Source organism: Oncorhynchus mykiss, chromosome 1 (assembly GCF_057628025.1).
Source record: "Oncorhynchus mykiss isolate SJ-2025 chromosome 1, ASM5762802v1, whole genome shotgun sequence".
NCBI classification, from domain to species: Eukaryota; Metazoa; Chordata; class Actinopteri; order Salmoniformes; family Salmonidae; genus Oncorhynchus; species Oncorhynchus mykiss.
The window spans coordinates 63,102,768-63,119,211 of record NC_143022.1 but is presented as its reverse complement, the minus strand read 5'-3'; the positions used below and the strand labels follow the sequence as shown (position 1 = coordinate 63,119,211).

Below are 16,444 nucleotides of genomic sequence, written 5' to 3'. Positions count from 1 at the left end.
AACTTAAAGAAACCTTGCTTGATGTAAAGTGTCAATCAATGCTGGACAATCTTTTCAATGCTGGACAATCTTTTCAGTGATACCGGAGAATGACAACAGCAGAAGCTGTAAGGACACTGTCCCAACTCAACTGAAACTGCCCACAGATGTCGCGCGTAATGTCACTTTCTCCAGAGTCCATAGAATGAGTAAGGCATCTGGAAATAGGCCACGGGATATTAGTCGATGTTTTGAACATTTTAAGCAAAAGGAAATGGCGAAAAGCAGGGGCAGAGAACTCAGAAACACTGATTTTGGAATGAATGATCACTTCCCCACTGAGATCAGTGAAAGGAGAAAAAAAACTGTATCCCATCAATTACATGTTGTGTATTTAACCTTCTGTTCCCCCTCATGTCCTTGTGGGTGATTGTTGTAAGTGCTTGTGCTCATCTGTCCTGGTGTGCGTTGGGTTATGTACCCATTTATTTTATTAGTCTGTTTTCCAGGGTTTTGTTTGTTAATAAACTGTGCTGTTGGAAACAGTTATTGCTCTCCTGCGTCTGACTTCTCTGCCGCCAGTTCGCACCCCTTACACTAACAAAATACATGAGGTTTTTAACTTAGTCAACATAAATAATATTCATATTTTAGCTTTGACCGAAATGCATTTGGATGCATATGTAAATTATGGGCAAATTAACATTCATGGATATAGTGTACTGAGAAGGGACATGTTGGGGGTGTAGCACTGTATATTCAAAATCACATACCTTTTAAGATGGATGAGGAGGGATGACCTTAATGTCAAATAGAGGCACCCATATTGGTTCAAGTACATCTGCTTCACCAGGCACCCATATTGGTAGAATGTGTGTATAGACCTCCTACGTCTAAGGTGTTCGATCTGGATGACTTATGCACTGGGTTTGACCTGGCCACAGACAGTAACAGAAATGTATTTATCTTGGGTGATTTTATTATAAATTGTGTCATAAACAGTGGGGCAAAAAAGTATTTACTCAGCCACCAATTGTGCAAGTTCTCCAACAAAAAAGATGAGGCCTGTAATTTTCATCTTAGGTACACTTCAACTATGACAGACAAAATGAGAAGAAAAAAATCCAGAAAATCACATTGTAGGATTTTTTATCAATTTATTTGCAAATTATGGTGGAAAATCAGTATTTGGTCACCTACAAACAAGCAAGATTTCTGGCTCTCACAGACCTGTAACTTCTTCTTTAAGAGGTTCCTCTGTCCTCCACGCGTTACCTGTATTAATGGCACCTGTTTGAACTTGTTATCAGTATAAAAGACACCTGTCCACAACCTCAAACAGTCACACTCCAAACTCCACTATGGCCAAGACCAAAGAGCTGTCAAAGGACACCAGAAACAAAATTGTAGACCTGCACCATTCGTCGAACGACCGAATGGTACTCTGACATGTCCATTATAACAAGCTACAACTACGAAAGACTTTGATCTCTGGTGGACAAACCAGAAACTGTCGACAATCTACCCAGCAGACGGAACGGCGATCGCAGAGAGGGACAACAAAGGCATACAATCATAAATATGTCAATTGCAATTTATTTTCGAATGAGCAGTTGTTCATGTTCAAAGAATTAGCATTTCCATGAGTGTAGTTATCAACTCTGAATTTTCCCGCTCTTGAGATGTCCCCACCCCTTTCCTTTGTCTACCAAGCCGTCATATCAGTTTCATCCACTAGGGACTTTTCTTTGTGTCATGTTAGTAACAAATGTATGTGTGTGTTTATGTAATTCTGTGATTGATTAGTTAGGAAATAAATAATTAAGCCAATTTGTATATCGCTGATTCATGATGCTAGGGTTTGTGCAGATATCCAAGGGTTTGTGATGTTCAGGAATGAGACTGATGAGGTAATAATACATTAAGAGAAGACTAATCGATAAGATAAAATATCTGAAGCATTATATTCAGAAAATTGCAAATCTATAAACAACATTTTCCCGTGGTGCCCCGACTTCCTAGTTAATTACTATTCCGTGATTTGTTTAATTAATCACAGAATAATTACACAGAGAATTGAGAACAACAAGCTTCACATTATGACAGCAAACGCTGCAACAATTGGAAGGATCACAATAATTCAGAAATAACTAAATTAATGATATGATCATAAACTAAGTTAGGTCATCATTCGGACATGTGCATTGATCTGATCTTTAATATACCATTGCAATGCTTAAAAGCCAGATCAATACCAGTGGGCTGGACAGACCATAATATTGTGACCATAACCATGAACATCAAGGTTCCAAAGAAACCCCCAAAGATTGCGGTCAAAGGAAATTGAAACAATTAATCATGAGTTATTTTACAATGATTTGGCTGCTGTACCCTGGGAGCTGATTTATGTAGAGGATGATTTAAATCACGCTACAGAATGTTTTATTTATTTGCTCACTGAGGTTTTTATTTTATTAATTTTTTTCACCTTTATTTAACCAGGTAGGCTAGTTGAGAACAAGTTCTCATTCGCAACTGCGACCTGGCCAAGATAAAGCATAGCAATTCGACACACAACAACACGGAGTTACACATGGAATAAACAAAAACATACAGTCAATAATACAGTAGAACAAAAGAAAACAAAAAGTCTGTATACAGAGTGCAAATGAGGTAAGTTATGGAAATAAATGGGCCATGGTGGCAAAGTAATTACAATATAGCAATTAAACACTGGAATGGTAAATCGGCAGAAGATTAATGTGCAGGTAGAGATACTGGGGTGCAAAGGCGCAAAATAAATAGATAAATACCAGTATAGGGATGAGGTAGGTAGATAGATGGGCTGTTTACAGATGGGCTATGTACAGGTGCAGTGATCTGTAAGCTGCTCTGACAGCTGGTGCTTAAAGCTAGTGAGGGAGATTTTTGCAATTCGTTAGTCGTGGGCAGGAGAGAACTGGAAGGAAAGATGACCAAAGGAGGAATAATTACGGAATAATTGGTCCATTACGACCAAAGGAGTGCCCCAGTAAGAAAGAGTACTGTACAGTTGGGGCACGTCCATCTCCATGGATTGATGATGAATTGGGTGAGGCATTTTCTCAAATAAATATGGCAAAAGTCTTAGCAGCCAAATCTAAACTAGAAAAGGATTAACATAATTATAGAACACTACGTAATTATGCAGTTAAATTAAATTGTAAGAAAAAATATATATTTTACAAAAATGCTTTTATTGCTTGTAAAAAAATATTCTGAAAAGGTATGGGATACAGTTAAGGGCTTACTTAGTTTATCTATTTCATCATGCCCATCTAGTGTGAAGGTTGATGGGAGAAGAATCATTTAGCTTTTTTTTTTTAACAAAGAAAATATATTTACTGAGAGATCATTTAAAACGCCCATTCTTCCAAACAAGCTATTGTCCAATGGATTGATGATCATATTATGAGCAAAAAAAATATGTTATTTTAATCTACAAAGGGTGTCAAAGGAGGTGGTAAAGCTATTGAAGTCATCACCCGATGATAAATGTACAGGTTATGATCTTATGAACAATTTAATACTCTGCTATGCTGCTCCCCAGATTGCAGCTCCACTGAAATAAACAAATATGGGAATACATCAAACATAATGATCTGATTACAGCCAATGATCATGCTTATCGCAAAAACCATTCCACTGCCACTGCATTGGTTGACATGACTGACCAGTGGTTCAATGCTATGGATAATGGCAGGTTTGTGGGTGTATTATTTTTAGATTTTAGTGCAGAATTTGATTTAGTGCATCATGAAATAATTTTGACGACATTATTGCATTATTGGTTTAAGGAGGTAGCAATGAATTGGGTACAATCATATCTAACTGACAGGAAACAGTCCACCTATAGCAATGGGTAGTTTTCCACTCATGCTTTAAACTGTGGAATACTGCAGGGCAGCTGCCTTGGGCCACTTCTTTACTTAATACATACCAACAACCTTAATATATACCAACAAGCCTTATCTGAAACTACTATATTTGCAGATGATACTACAGTTTATACAGCAAGACAATCGGTTCAACAGGTACAGCAAGCTCTACAAGTAGATCTGGGAAATATCAGGGAACGGGTTTACCGTAGCAATCTTGTTTTAAATTCTAAGAAAACCAAGGTTATGTTGGTCTGTTCCACCAGGAAAAGGTCAACACGGCATGGGATACAATTAAGTATGGGGGAAGTACAAATTGAGGGAGTGGGAGAAACCATACTACTAGGTGTGCAGCTAGACAACTGCTTATCATGGTGGTCTGAAATAACACATCTACACAATAGTATGTAAAAAAAATCAAAATACAACTGCATGCATGATCAGAAGGATAGCTAAATATTTACCGGGAAAGATTCTTAAGCAATTAATCCAAGCATTAATTGAGAGTCAGGTGAACTACTGTTCTGTGGTCTGGGGAAATACAAAAGCAAGTGAAATTAGGAGGCTGCAGAATGCACAGAAAAAAGCAGCAAGGATTGTTTTAAGGTGGAGATATGGTTCTTCTGTTGTAGTCATGCTCAATTCTCTTGGTTGGTCATCAATCAGCAGATAATTGAAAAAAAACATGCTTATTTTATTTCACAATGTACACCATTTAAAACAGCCAAACTCTATTCACAACAGTATTCAGCTGGTAAGAGACAGACATTCAGTAAATTCTAGGAATAGATTGTTCACCATCTATGTGTTATCCAGACAGAAAAGAGAAATCGGCAAAAGAAATTGGATAATTTATCTGAGCAAACCAGAAACCTTTCAATAAATACATTCAAACAATACTTTAGAACCATTTAAATATAATAAATTGGGAGGTTGTGCGGGACTATGGTAGATGAAGGAATCAATCTATCAATTCAGACTGTTAGAGTATTTCTGGTCAATATGTCAGTGCATTATGTCTGTTTGTGTGTTGTATGTGTGTTATATGTGAAAATGATTGTAATATATTTTGTATTTCATGTTTAAGGAGTCTTGGAAGATTAGTCCAAATGAGGAATAAAATATCCTAACAAAATAAAGTCCCAAGTCATGGACTGACACAGAGAGAGCGAGAGAGAGATGTGTGTACATGATAGATCGTACCATTTCCTTGGATAGACACAAGTATGAATTAGACAGGAGAAAGACTAGAGTGGGATACAGACCGGAAAGTGGCTAGTGGTGGACCCAGGGATCTAACCAGTGCCTTTGGGGCAAATGTTGGTCGCACTATCGCAAGACCAGACTCCGACACTTACCTGTGTTTCTGATGGAGTGTAGAGTAGGGCAGCCACTACTCTGAGCATACTGGTGGTAAGAGATCTCTTACTGTCCTTTACAGCTGACTGATCTTGGGGACCTGACAGACAGAAAAGAGATCACTGTGTGTGAAAAAGTGTGAAAGGCTCTGTACTTTTGGCTCCATATAAGACTGTATATGTGATAACATCATCATTACAATTACACACGTACCTGCTCCTCCAGACTCACTGAGTATCTTGGTCTTCCTGCGTAGCTCTGCCAGCAGAAGTTTCAAAATATGGGAAAACTGCTGTAGTCTCCCGTCTGTCCGGGGCCGCCCATTCTGGACCCATTTCTAGTGGGGTCCATGTCCCGCTCCAGAGCCGCCACCGCGGACAGACGCCCAGCTAGACTCTCCCCTATAGGTTCAGGTTTTGCGGCCGGAGTCCGCACCTTTGGGGGGGGGGGGGGGGGGGGGAGGCAGTCTATGCGTGTTTTTCTATGTTGGGGTTTTGAGTTCAGCCTAGTATGGTTCTCAATCAGAGGCAGGTGTCATTAGTTGTCTCTGATTGAGAATCATACTTAGGTAGCCTGGGTTTCACTTTTGAGTTGTGGGTGTTTGTTTTCCGTGTGTGTTTGTTGCCACACGGTACTGTTTCGGTTTCGTTCGTTTCACGTTTATTGTTTTGTAGTGTTCAGTTTATGTCTTCAAATAAACGTTATGGACACTTACGACGCTGCGCATTGGTCCTCTGATCCTTCTCAGAAGAGGAGGAGGAATGCCGTTACAATACCATGTGATTATCTGAGGACAGTGCCCCGCTTACAAAATCATGCAAACATTTTCCAGCCAAGTATAGGAGTCAGGAAAGTCAGAAATAGCGATAAAATGAATCACTTACCTTTGAAGATCTTCATCTGGTTACAGTCACAAGAGTCCCAGCTACACAAATGTTTGTTTTGTTTGATAAAGTCCTTCTTTATATCCCAAAAACTCTGTTTTGTTGGCGCGTTTTGTTCAGTAATCCCCTGGCTCAAAGGCAGTCATAACATGCAGGCGAATACATCCTAATAGTACCGGTAAAGTTCGTCGAAACATGTCAAACGATGTTTATAATTAATCCTCAGGTTGTCTACTGTCTAAATAATCGATAATATTTCAACCGAACAATAGTGTATTCAATAGAAAGGAAAAACGAAGGGCGCGCAATCAGTCACACGCGCAAACCAGCTCTGCTTCATTCTACAGTCCACTGACAAAATGGTCTCATTCTTCCTCATTTTTCAGAAAACAAACCTGAAACAATGTCTAAAGACTGTTGACATCTAGTGGAAGCCATAGGAACTGCGATCTTGGTCCTAACCCATTACATGCTGTATAGGCATTCAATTGAAAACTACCCACATCAAAAAAATCCCACTTCCTGGATGGATTTTCCTCGGGTTTCAAAAAAATCCCACTTCCTGGATGGATTTTCCTCGTTTTTTTGCCTGCCATATCCGTTCTGTTATACTCACAGACATTATTTTAACAGTTTTGGAAAGAGTGTTTTCTGTCCAAATCTACCAATTATATGCATATCCTAGCTTCAGATGTCGATATACTGCCCCCAAGCCATAACAAGTGTAACGGGTTTCCTCCTCTTCGTCTGAGGAGGAGTAAGGATCGGACCAAAGCGCAGCGTGGTAAGTGTTCATGATGATTTTAATTAAAGAAAGCACTGAACACTGAATCAAAACAATAAACGATGACGTGAAATTACAAACCCGAAACAGTACCGTGTGGCCCAAACACTCACACAGAAAAAAACACCCACAAACCAAAAGTGAAACCCAGGCTACCTAAGTATGATTCTCAATCAGAGACAACTAACGACACCTGCCTCTGATTGAGAACCATACTAGGCCGAACACAAAAACCAACATAGAAAAACAAACAGACTGCCCACCCCAACTCATGCTCTGACCATACTAAAACAAATAATTAAATAACAGAACTATGGTCAAAACGTGACAACAAGCTAGCAGACTACTACACACTGTCAACTTGGAGAGGAATTTAAGAGATTTTATTGATTTTAAAAGGAGTCAACTGGATGGATATTTACCGTACACAAAGGGCAAAAAATATATATTGTATCAACCCAGTCATGAAGTAATTCAGAAAAGTTTCAATGTGTCTTATGCTGGTGACAAATCCAATTTAACCTCTGTGGATCAATAAAGTGTATTTCTTAAGTCAAACCTGTAGAACAATGGTCCCTGCCCAGCCCTGCTTCAGCACAGTCTGTGTGTAGTTCAGCTGGAACACCACCTGGACAGATACATTAAAGTGGTAGTTCACTCAAAAGTGGTGAATCTAAAGATTAGCAGGTTAGCAAATTACAAAATGCTGAATGGTTCAAATGTAGTGAACATATGGAATTGCGGAATGACTAAACATCGACTAATTATTTTGCAGTTTTGGTGTGTTTGTAACTAGTGTATACTAACTAGTGCCGAATACAACAGAATATCTACTTACAAGCCCTTACAAACAATGCAGTTCAAGAAATAGAGTTAAGAAAATATTTACTAAATAAACTAAAGTTACATTTTTTTAGAAAAAATAAATGAACACAAGAAAATTACATAACAACAATAAAGCTATATTATATACAGGGGCTACCGGTATCGAGTCAATGTGAGGGGGTACAGGTTAGTTGAGGTCATTTGTAAAGTGACTATGCATTAGATAATAAACAGTGAGTAGCAACAGTGTAAATACAAATGGGGGGTAGGGTCAAAGTCAATATTACGGGTGGCCATTTGATTAATTGTTCAGCAATCTTATGGCTTGGGCATAGAAGATGTTAATTTAAAGGAGCCTTTTGGTCCTAGACTTGGCGCTCCGGTACCGCTTGCCGTGCGGTAGCAGAGAGAACAGTCTATGACTTGGATGACTGGAGTCTTTGGATCTTCCTCTGACACCGCCTAGTATATAGGTCTTGGATGGGAAGAAGCTTGGCCCTAGTGATGCCTTGTGAGGATCCGCCGACATTTGGCTAATCTGCCTTTGCCATCGCTACTATTGGCCAACGTACAATCACTGGACAATCGCAGGACGAACTAAAAGCACGTATATACTACCAATGGGACATTAAAAAGTGTCATTTCTTATGTTTCACCAAGTAGTGGCTGAACAACGACATTAACAACATACAGCTGGTGGGTTTTACACTGTATCGGCAGGATAGAACAGCAGCCTCTGGTAAGACAAGAGGTGGAGGTCTATGTATATTTGTAAACAACAGCTGGTGCATGATATCTAAGGAAGTCTCGAGTTTTTGCTCGCCTGAGGTAAAGTATCTCATGATAAGCTGTAGGCGGATGTGGCAGGGCTTGCAAACCATTGCAGACTACAAAGGGAAGCACAACCGAGAGCTGTCCAGTGACACGAGACTACCAGACAAACTAACTTACTTCTATGCTCGCTTCGAGGCAAGTAACACTGAAACATGCATGAGAGTATCAGCTGTTCCGGACGACTGTGTGATCCCGCCCTCCGCAGCCGTTGTGAGTAAGATCTTTATACAGGTCAACATTCAAAAGGCCGCAGGGCCAGACAGATTACCAGGACGTGTACTCCGAGCATACACTGACCAACTGGCAAGTGTCTTCACTGACATTGTCTACCTCTCCCTGTCTGAGTCTGTAATACCAACATGTTTCAAGCAGACCACCATAGTCCCTGTGCCCAAGAACACCAAGCACCTGCCTAAATGACAACCGACTCATGGCAGTCACATCTGTATTAATGAAGTGCTTTGAAAGGCTGGTTATGGGTCACATCGGTCATGGCTCACATCAACACCATAATCCCAGAAACCCTAGACCCACTCCAATTTGCATACCGCCCCACCAGATCCATAGATGATGCAATCGCTATTGCACTCCACACTTCCCTTTCACATCTGGACAAAATTAACACCTATGTGAGAATGTTATTAATTGACTACAGCTCAGCGTTCAACACATGGCACCATCCTGGCCGTGTGGTGCCAGGACAACAACCTCTCCCTCAACGTGATCAAGACTAAGGAGATGATTGTGGACTACAGGAAAATGAGGACCAAGCACACCCCCATTCTCATCGACGGGGCTATAGTGGAGGAGGTTGAGAGCTTCAAGTTCCTTTGTGTCCACATCACCAACAAACTAACATGGTCCAAGCACACCAAGACAGTCGTAAAGAGGGCACAACAAAACCTATTCCCCCTCTGGAGACTGAAAAGATTTGGCACGGGTCCTCAGATCCTCAAAAGGTTATACAGCTGCACCATCGAGAGCATCCTGACTGGTTGCATCACTGCCTGGTATGGCAACTGCTCAGCCTCTGACCATAAGGTGCTACAGAGAGTAGTGAGTAAGGCCCAGTACATCACTGGGGCCAAGCATCCTGCCATCCAGGACCTCTATACCAGACGGTGTCAGAGGAAGGCCTTAAACATTTTCAAAGACTCCAGCCACCCTAGTAATAGACTGTTCTCACTGCTACCGCACGGCAAGCGGTACCAGACCGCCAAGGCTAGGTCCAAGAGGCTCTGTCCACATACTTCTGTGTATATTATAGTCCTAAATGTCTCATATTTCAAAATACATTGAGTCCTCTCGATTTACAGCATTTCCCCCTATCAGACAACAAAACAAATTCGAAAGTTGTCCAATTAACCCATACAGCGCTGTGAAGCGCTGAGCCTGAGCTCCGACGTCATGTATAGCATGTTACTGTACATCTCCTTGTGTCCCAATTTAGGTGCTTATCAGTGCCTGAATCTGTTATGTTCAACCCGTATATGGGTCTGAGTGTAAAGGGCTACAATGGGTTACCTATCTCCCTTCTTGAGATGTGGCATTTTACCTACAGTGACATACAGTGCCTTGCGAAAGTATTCGGCCCCCTTGAACTTTGCGACCTTTTGCCACATTTCAGGCTTCAAACATAAAGATATAAAACCTTATTTTTTTGTGAAGAATCTACAACAAGTGGGACACAATCATGAAGTGGAACGACATTTATTGGATATTTCAAACTTTTTTAACAAATCAAAAACTGAAAAATTGAGCGTGCAAAACTATTCAGCCCCCTTAAGTTAATACTTTGTAGCGCCACCTTTTGCTGCGATTACAGCTGTAAGTCGCTTTGGGTATGTCTCTATCAGTTTTGCACATCGAGAGACTGACATTTTTTCCCATTCCTCCTTGCAAAACAGCTCGAGCTCAGTGAGGTTGGATGGAGAGCATTTGTGAACAGCAGTTTTCAGTTCTTTCCACAGATTCTCGATTGGATTCAGGTCTGGACTTTGACTTGGCCATTCTAACACCTGGATATGTTTATTTTTGAACCATTCCATTGTAGATTTTGCTTTATGTTTTGGATCATTGTCTTGTTGGAAGACAAATCTCCGTCCCAGTCTCAGGTCTTTTGCAGACTCCATCAGGTTTTCTTCCAGAATGGTCCTGTATTTGGCTCCATCCATCTTCCCATCAATTTTAACCATCTTCCCTGTCCCTGCTGAAGAAAAGCAGGCCCAAACCATGATGCTGCCACCACCATGTTTGACAGTGGGGATGGTGTGTTCAGCTGTGTTGCTTTTACGCCAAACATAACGTTTTGCATTGTTGCCAAAAAGTTCAATTTTGGTTTCATCTGACCAGAGCACCTTCTTCCACATGTTTGGTGTGTCTCCCAGGTGGCTTGTGGCAAACTTTAAACGACACTTTTTATGGATATCTTTAAGAAATGGCTTTCTTCTTGCCACTCTTCCATAAAGGCCAGATTTGTGCAATATACGACTGATTGTTGTCCTATGGACAGAGTCTCCCACCTCAGCTGTAGATCTCTGCAGTTCATCCAGAGTGATCATGGGCCTCTTGGCTGCATCTCTGATCAGTCTTCTCCTTGTATGAGCTGAAAGTTTAGAGGGACGGCCAGGTCTTGGTAGATTTGCAGTGGTCTGATATTCCTTCCATTTCAATATTATCGCTTGCACAGTGCTCCTTGGGATGTTTAAAGCTTGGGAAATCTTTTTGTATCCAAATCCGGCTTTAAACTTCTTCAAAACAGTATCTCGGACCTGCCTGGTGTGTTCCTTGTTCTTCATGATGCTCTCTGCGCTTTTAACGGACCTCTGAGACTATCACAGTGCAGGTGCATTTATACGGAGACTTGGTTACACACAGGTGGATTGTATTTATCATCATTAGTCATTTAGGTCAACATTGGATCATTCATAGATCCTCACTGAACTTCTGGAGAGAGTTTGCTGCACTGAAAGTAAAGGGGCTGAATAATGTTGCACGCCCAATTTTTCAGTTTTTGATTTGTTAAAAAAGATTTTAAACCATCATTGGGCATTATATAGCCATTATTTATGGAAATACTGCCATGTGAAACCTGTTCTATTTGGCCCCATGGAGCTGGTTGGTGGGCATATTGGAAAACAGCTGCCTAATAGGCTAAATCTACAATGGCAATGTACCTAGACATCTTTAGTTGGACTTATTCTGGCTTGTAGTAAAAGTTTTGTTGTGTCATCATACAGGCATTTTGTTAATACAGGTTTGAAAGAGTGCGACCCAGTATTTTACTGCTTTGTGACTCACTGACACCGCCCCCCAGTTAGACACCGCCCCCCAGTTACACACAGGGAACTTTATTGAAACACACAGACGAAGGTGATCCTGGGGATGAAAAGTGGGAATGGTAGTGGTTCTGAAACAAGAGAAACAGAGGTAATGAATACACTGCCTGCAATACTATAACTGATAGCACAAACAGAGCAACAAGGCTATTAACAAGGGACGGACTGTATGAAAGTGAATATGCTGCCTGCACATATTACAATACATGTATACAAAGTCAGCATACCACAAAACTAACAACTAACTATTAAGAACAATATATACGTGCCACACATCTCACTTTGGGCACGCACACCATCCCACAAGTCCAAAGATATGAGTGAGTCCAGTTGTTCATGGGCAGCTTCTTGAGGGAGATTGCAAGTATTGTTTGACCTGTATAGTCAAGAAGATGGGCAGATGTCCTCCCCCCTAGTAACCTCCCTAGCAACCTATCAGGGCACAGGTCATACAGGTCAGCGAGAGTTTGAGAGGCAGGTTTATGGTACCCCCTAGACTCTCATGCTCCAGTCATGGGGAATGGGGAGGGGAGTGTGCAGCCCAGGTTGTGAGGTGCTAATAACAGTCATTGGCAGGGAATTTGTAATAAGTTGACCTATCTCCCTGCTAGACATAATACATTCTCAAGGGATTTTACCTAGAGTGACATGTACAGGGCTGGTTTTCTGTCACATTTTTTAAAGGTGACACAGTGTATAATATTGTATTACGTATCATTGTAACCAGTAGACTTCAGAGAAGACTTATAACGTTGAGTGTAAAAGGTAACTTTGTATTTAATACACCACTTTGAAAGCGAGAATGTAACAATTTTACTGCAATTTCGGATGTTTTTTTAAAATCATTGTTGTGATCATCAAGGTAAAAGCAAACACCAAAGTAGCTTAAAATACAAAACATTTTAAACTATTTGGGAGCCAGGTAGACCCAACACAAGGGAAGCTATGACCCACAATGTGCAAGCAGGCAAATGCATTTACACTTTTGACCTATTGGCTTTGCTGAAATGTGCCAATTTTCATGATGGTTTACCAAATCAAACCTTATGGTATTTCGGGGGACTTTATCTACTGTACTAATAATCTCCAAAGTGTTCCCTTTCATTTGCTACCTTGGTTCTGCATTTTCTTCACATTTTCTTTGGTTAGAAACATTTCAATTTGGCCCTATCCATACAGGATAGGGCCAAATTGCACAAAAGTAGTCTTAAAACACAACATTGTAGACGGTTACTATTAAAGTCATCAGTATGAACTTAGTATATCACCCTTCCTCAATCTAAATGCTGTCCTGTCTGTAATCTCTCTCCATGTATAGCGGTTGTCTGCCACTGATGCATCTTGGGAGTTGGCGTTTCCCAGCAGTGTGATGCAGTTCCTGTGTCTGGTACACAATCACTGCCCTGAGACGGACTACGGAGTTCCTACACACACTCGCCAGCACTTTGTTTCCCCCAGACGACACTGAGTTGTGTGTCCTTCTTCTGCTCTTCTTAATCTTCCTCCTGTGTTAGCATCAGACCTAGAATGGGGGTTTTGATAAATAGTGATGTTTTAGCTCTACTCTCCTCTCCCTCAGGGAAGGCACCTAAGGGGGATTGTCAGCCAACCAGGAAGCAGGTGTGTGACTTAATCCGTATCCTCTTGCTGGCCAGCCTGCTCAACATGCCTGCCAAGGAACACAAACACACCCTACTGCTGTTACTGGAGGTAGACACACACATACACACACACGGTGAACTTCCTAAATGACTGTCTTCCCCTGCTTTCTCCAGAAGGTGCCGCTCTTGGCCCAGCTATGAGACAGAGTGGCAAAGTATTAATTGAGTCACACATTGTAGTTAAACACCATGGGAGATGGAGAGAAGACAAGGCTGGCTGCTACCTTAGGAGCACATGTTCACCAATCTGTGTATGTGTGTTGCAGTACTCACCAGAAGGAGCGTTGTCGGGGCAGAGACAGGTTATCCAGACTGAACTGCTTGAGTTTCTCATGGAGGTCATCCACATGATCAGTCAGGAGGATGGACATAACACACACCTCAACACACAGGGTAGAGTACACACACACACAACTCAGGCACTCATGCACACACCTCACATACAATGCATTCAGAGAGTATTCAGAACCCTTGACTTTTTCCACATTTTGTTACATTACAGCCTTATTCTAAAATTGATTAAATTAATGTTTTTCTCATCAATATACACACAATACCCCATAATGACAAAGCGAAAACAGGTTTTTAGACATTTTTGCAAATCTATTACAAATGAAAACAGAAATACCTTATTTAAATAAATATTCCTTTGCTATGAGAGTCGAAATTGAGCTAAGGTGCATCCTGTTTCCATTGATCATCCTTGAGATGTTTCGACAACTTAATTGGAGTCCATCTATGGTAAAGTCCCACAGTTGACAGTGCATGTCAAAGCAAAAACCAAGCCATGAGGTCGAAGGAATTGTCCGTAGAGCGTCGAGACAGGATTGTGTCGAGGAACAGATCTGGGGAAGGGTACCAAAACATTTGTGCAGCAATGAAGGTCTCCAAGAACACAGTGGCCTCCATCATTCTTAAATGGAAAAAGTTTGGAACTACCACGACTCTTCCTAAAGCTGGCCGCCCAGCCAAACTGAGCAATCGGGGGATAAGGGCTTTGTTTAGGAAGGTGACCAAGATCTCAATGGTCACTTTCACAGAGCTGCAGACTTCCTCCGTGGAGATGGGAGAACCTTCCAGAAGGACAATCATCTCCACAGCACTCCTGCAATCAGGCCTTTATGGTAGAGTGGCCAGACGGAAGCCACTCCTCAGTAAAAGGCACAGCCCACTTGGAGTTTGCCAAAAGGCACCTAAAGGTCTCTCAGACCATGAGAAACAAGATTCTCTGGTCTGATGAAACCAAGATTGAACTCTTTGGCCTGAAGGCCAAGCGTCACGTCTGGAGGAAACCTGGCACCATTCCTATGGTGAAGCATGGTGGTGGCAGCATCATGCTGTGGGATATGGAGGAGTGGCTTCGGGACAAGTCTCTGAATGTCTTTAGCATTTTGCTATACTCGCATTAACATCTTCTAACCATGTGTATGTGACAAATAACATTTTATTTGATTTGATTTGCCCAACCAGAGGCTGGACATGAACACAATCGAACATCTCTGGCGAGACCTGAAAATAGCTGTGCAGCAACGTACCCCATTCAACCTGCCAGAGCTTGAGAGGATCTGCAGAGAAGAATGGGAGAATCTTCCCAAATACAGGTGTGCCAATCTTGTAGCGTCACACCCAAGAAGACTTGAGGCTGTAATTGCTGCCGAAGGTGCTTCAACAAAGTACTGAGTAAATTGTTTGAATACTTATGTAAATGTGATTAGCTGTTTTTTATGCATTTTCTAAAATTCTAAAAACCTGTTTTTACTTTGTCGTTATGGGGTATTGTGTGAGGGGGAAAAACAACAACTTAATAAATTTTAGAATAAATCTGTAACGTAAATTTTTTTTGAAAAAGTTAAAGGGGTTTGAGTACTTTCAGAATGCATTGTATGCACTCACGCATGCCCACACACACACACACACACACACACACACACACACACACACACACACACACACACACACACACACACACACACACACACACACACACACACACAAATGGAATTTCCATTTGGTAATGGGCAATAAAATATTGTATCCCTCAACAGACCTTTCTCCCTCTCCGTCACCAGACTCAAACTCCCAGAGACCTGAGGGGCAGATGGACACTTAGATGGAGAACATGGTATTTTTCAGTCAAATGTTTCTGGAGAAACTCTACAGCGACTTGTTTCTGGTTGAGCCAGAGAACCTGCTCATCTTCCTGGCTGAGCAGACAGTGTTGGTGGGAAACACTCTGAGTGCTATGTGCTGCCATGGCTGTAAGTAACATTACAGAATGTTCAGATAAAAATGATTGTCCTTCATGTACAGAGTAAGTAAGGAGTCATGTCAACTCTATTCATAAAATCTTTGGTGGCGTTCCAGGCTGACTACATTGCAGTCAGCTGCCGTATAGCTAACCACATCATTTGATATAGAAGTCTGATGTTCGTCGTGGCACGCAACTGCAACCGCTATTGCACGCAGTGCGACAGCAACGTAGTCTGCCGAGAACGCAGTTCTTCTACCTATTTGCAATGGTCTGAACTTTTCACCTGCTCTTTCCTGTCAGGTGCTGGAGAAAGGCCTGTCACATCAACACCAACCCAGGCCTCCTCTACCTCCTGTCCCGCCCACCACACACACAGGAAGCTGTCTTCAGCACACTGCGAGTGGTAATGGCGAGCTCGGACGTAGTCATGGCAAACTATAGCTCCAGAGTGAACTTCAACACCTGCCTACTGCACTGTCTGCTGTTTATATAATTTGACAGGTAGGTAACACGTGTATGTGTAACAGTATAACTTTAGTCCCTCCCCTCGCCGGGCTCAAACCAGGGACCCTCTACACACATCAACAACTGACACCCACGAAGCATCGTTAC

The 16,444-nt window shown here is 41.6% G+C and overlaps 1 protein-coding gene across 4 annotated transcripts in view; it reads right to left on the bottom strand.

Annotated features, from left to right (window-relative positions):
• Positions 1–7,077, bottom strand: part of LOC110525910 (uncharacterized) — a 47,666-nt gene extending 40,589 nt beyond the window's left edge. For 2 of the 4 annotated variants that reach the window (XM_090235799.1, XM_090235825.1), the window contains exons 1-2: positions 5,469–7,077; positions 5,255–5,355 (exon numbers count right to left, since the gene is read on the bottom strand). Coding sequence is in view for 1 of the 4 variants with exons in the window: in XM_090235795.1 (XP_090091921.1) it covers positions 6,140–6,155 (16 nt within the window). In the remaining 3 variants the exon portion in view is untranslated. The remainder of the gene's footprint in view (positions 1–5,254; positions 5,356–5,468) is intronic. The other 2 variants (XM_090235795.1, XM_090235819.1) reach the window with 2 other exon arrangements.
• Between the last annotated feature and the right edge of the window lie 9,367 nt (positions 7,078–16,444).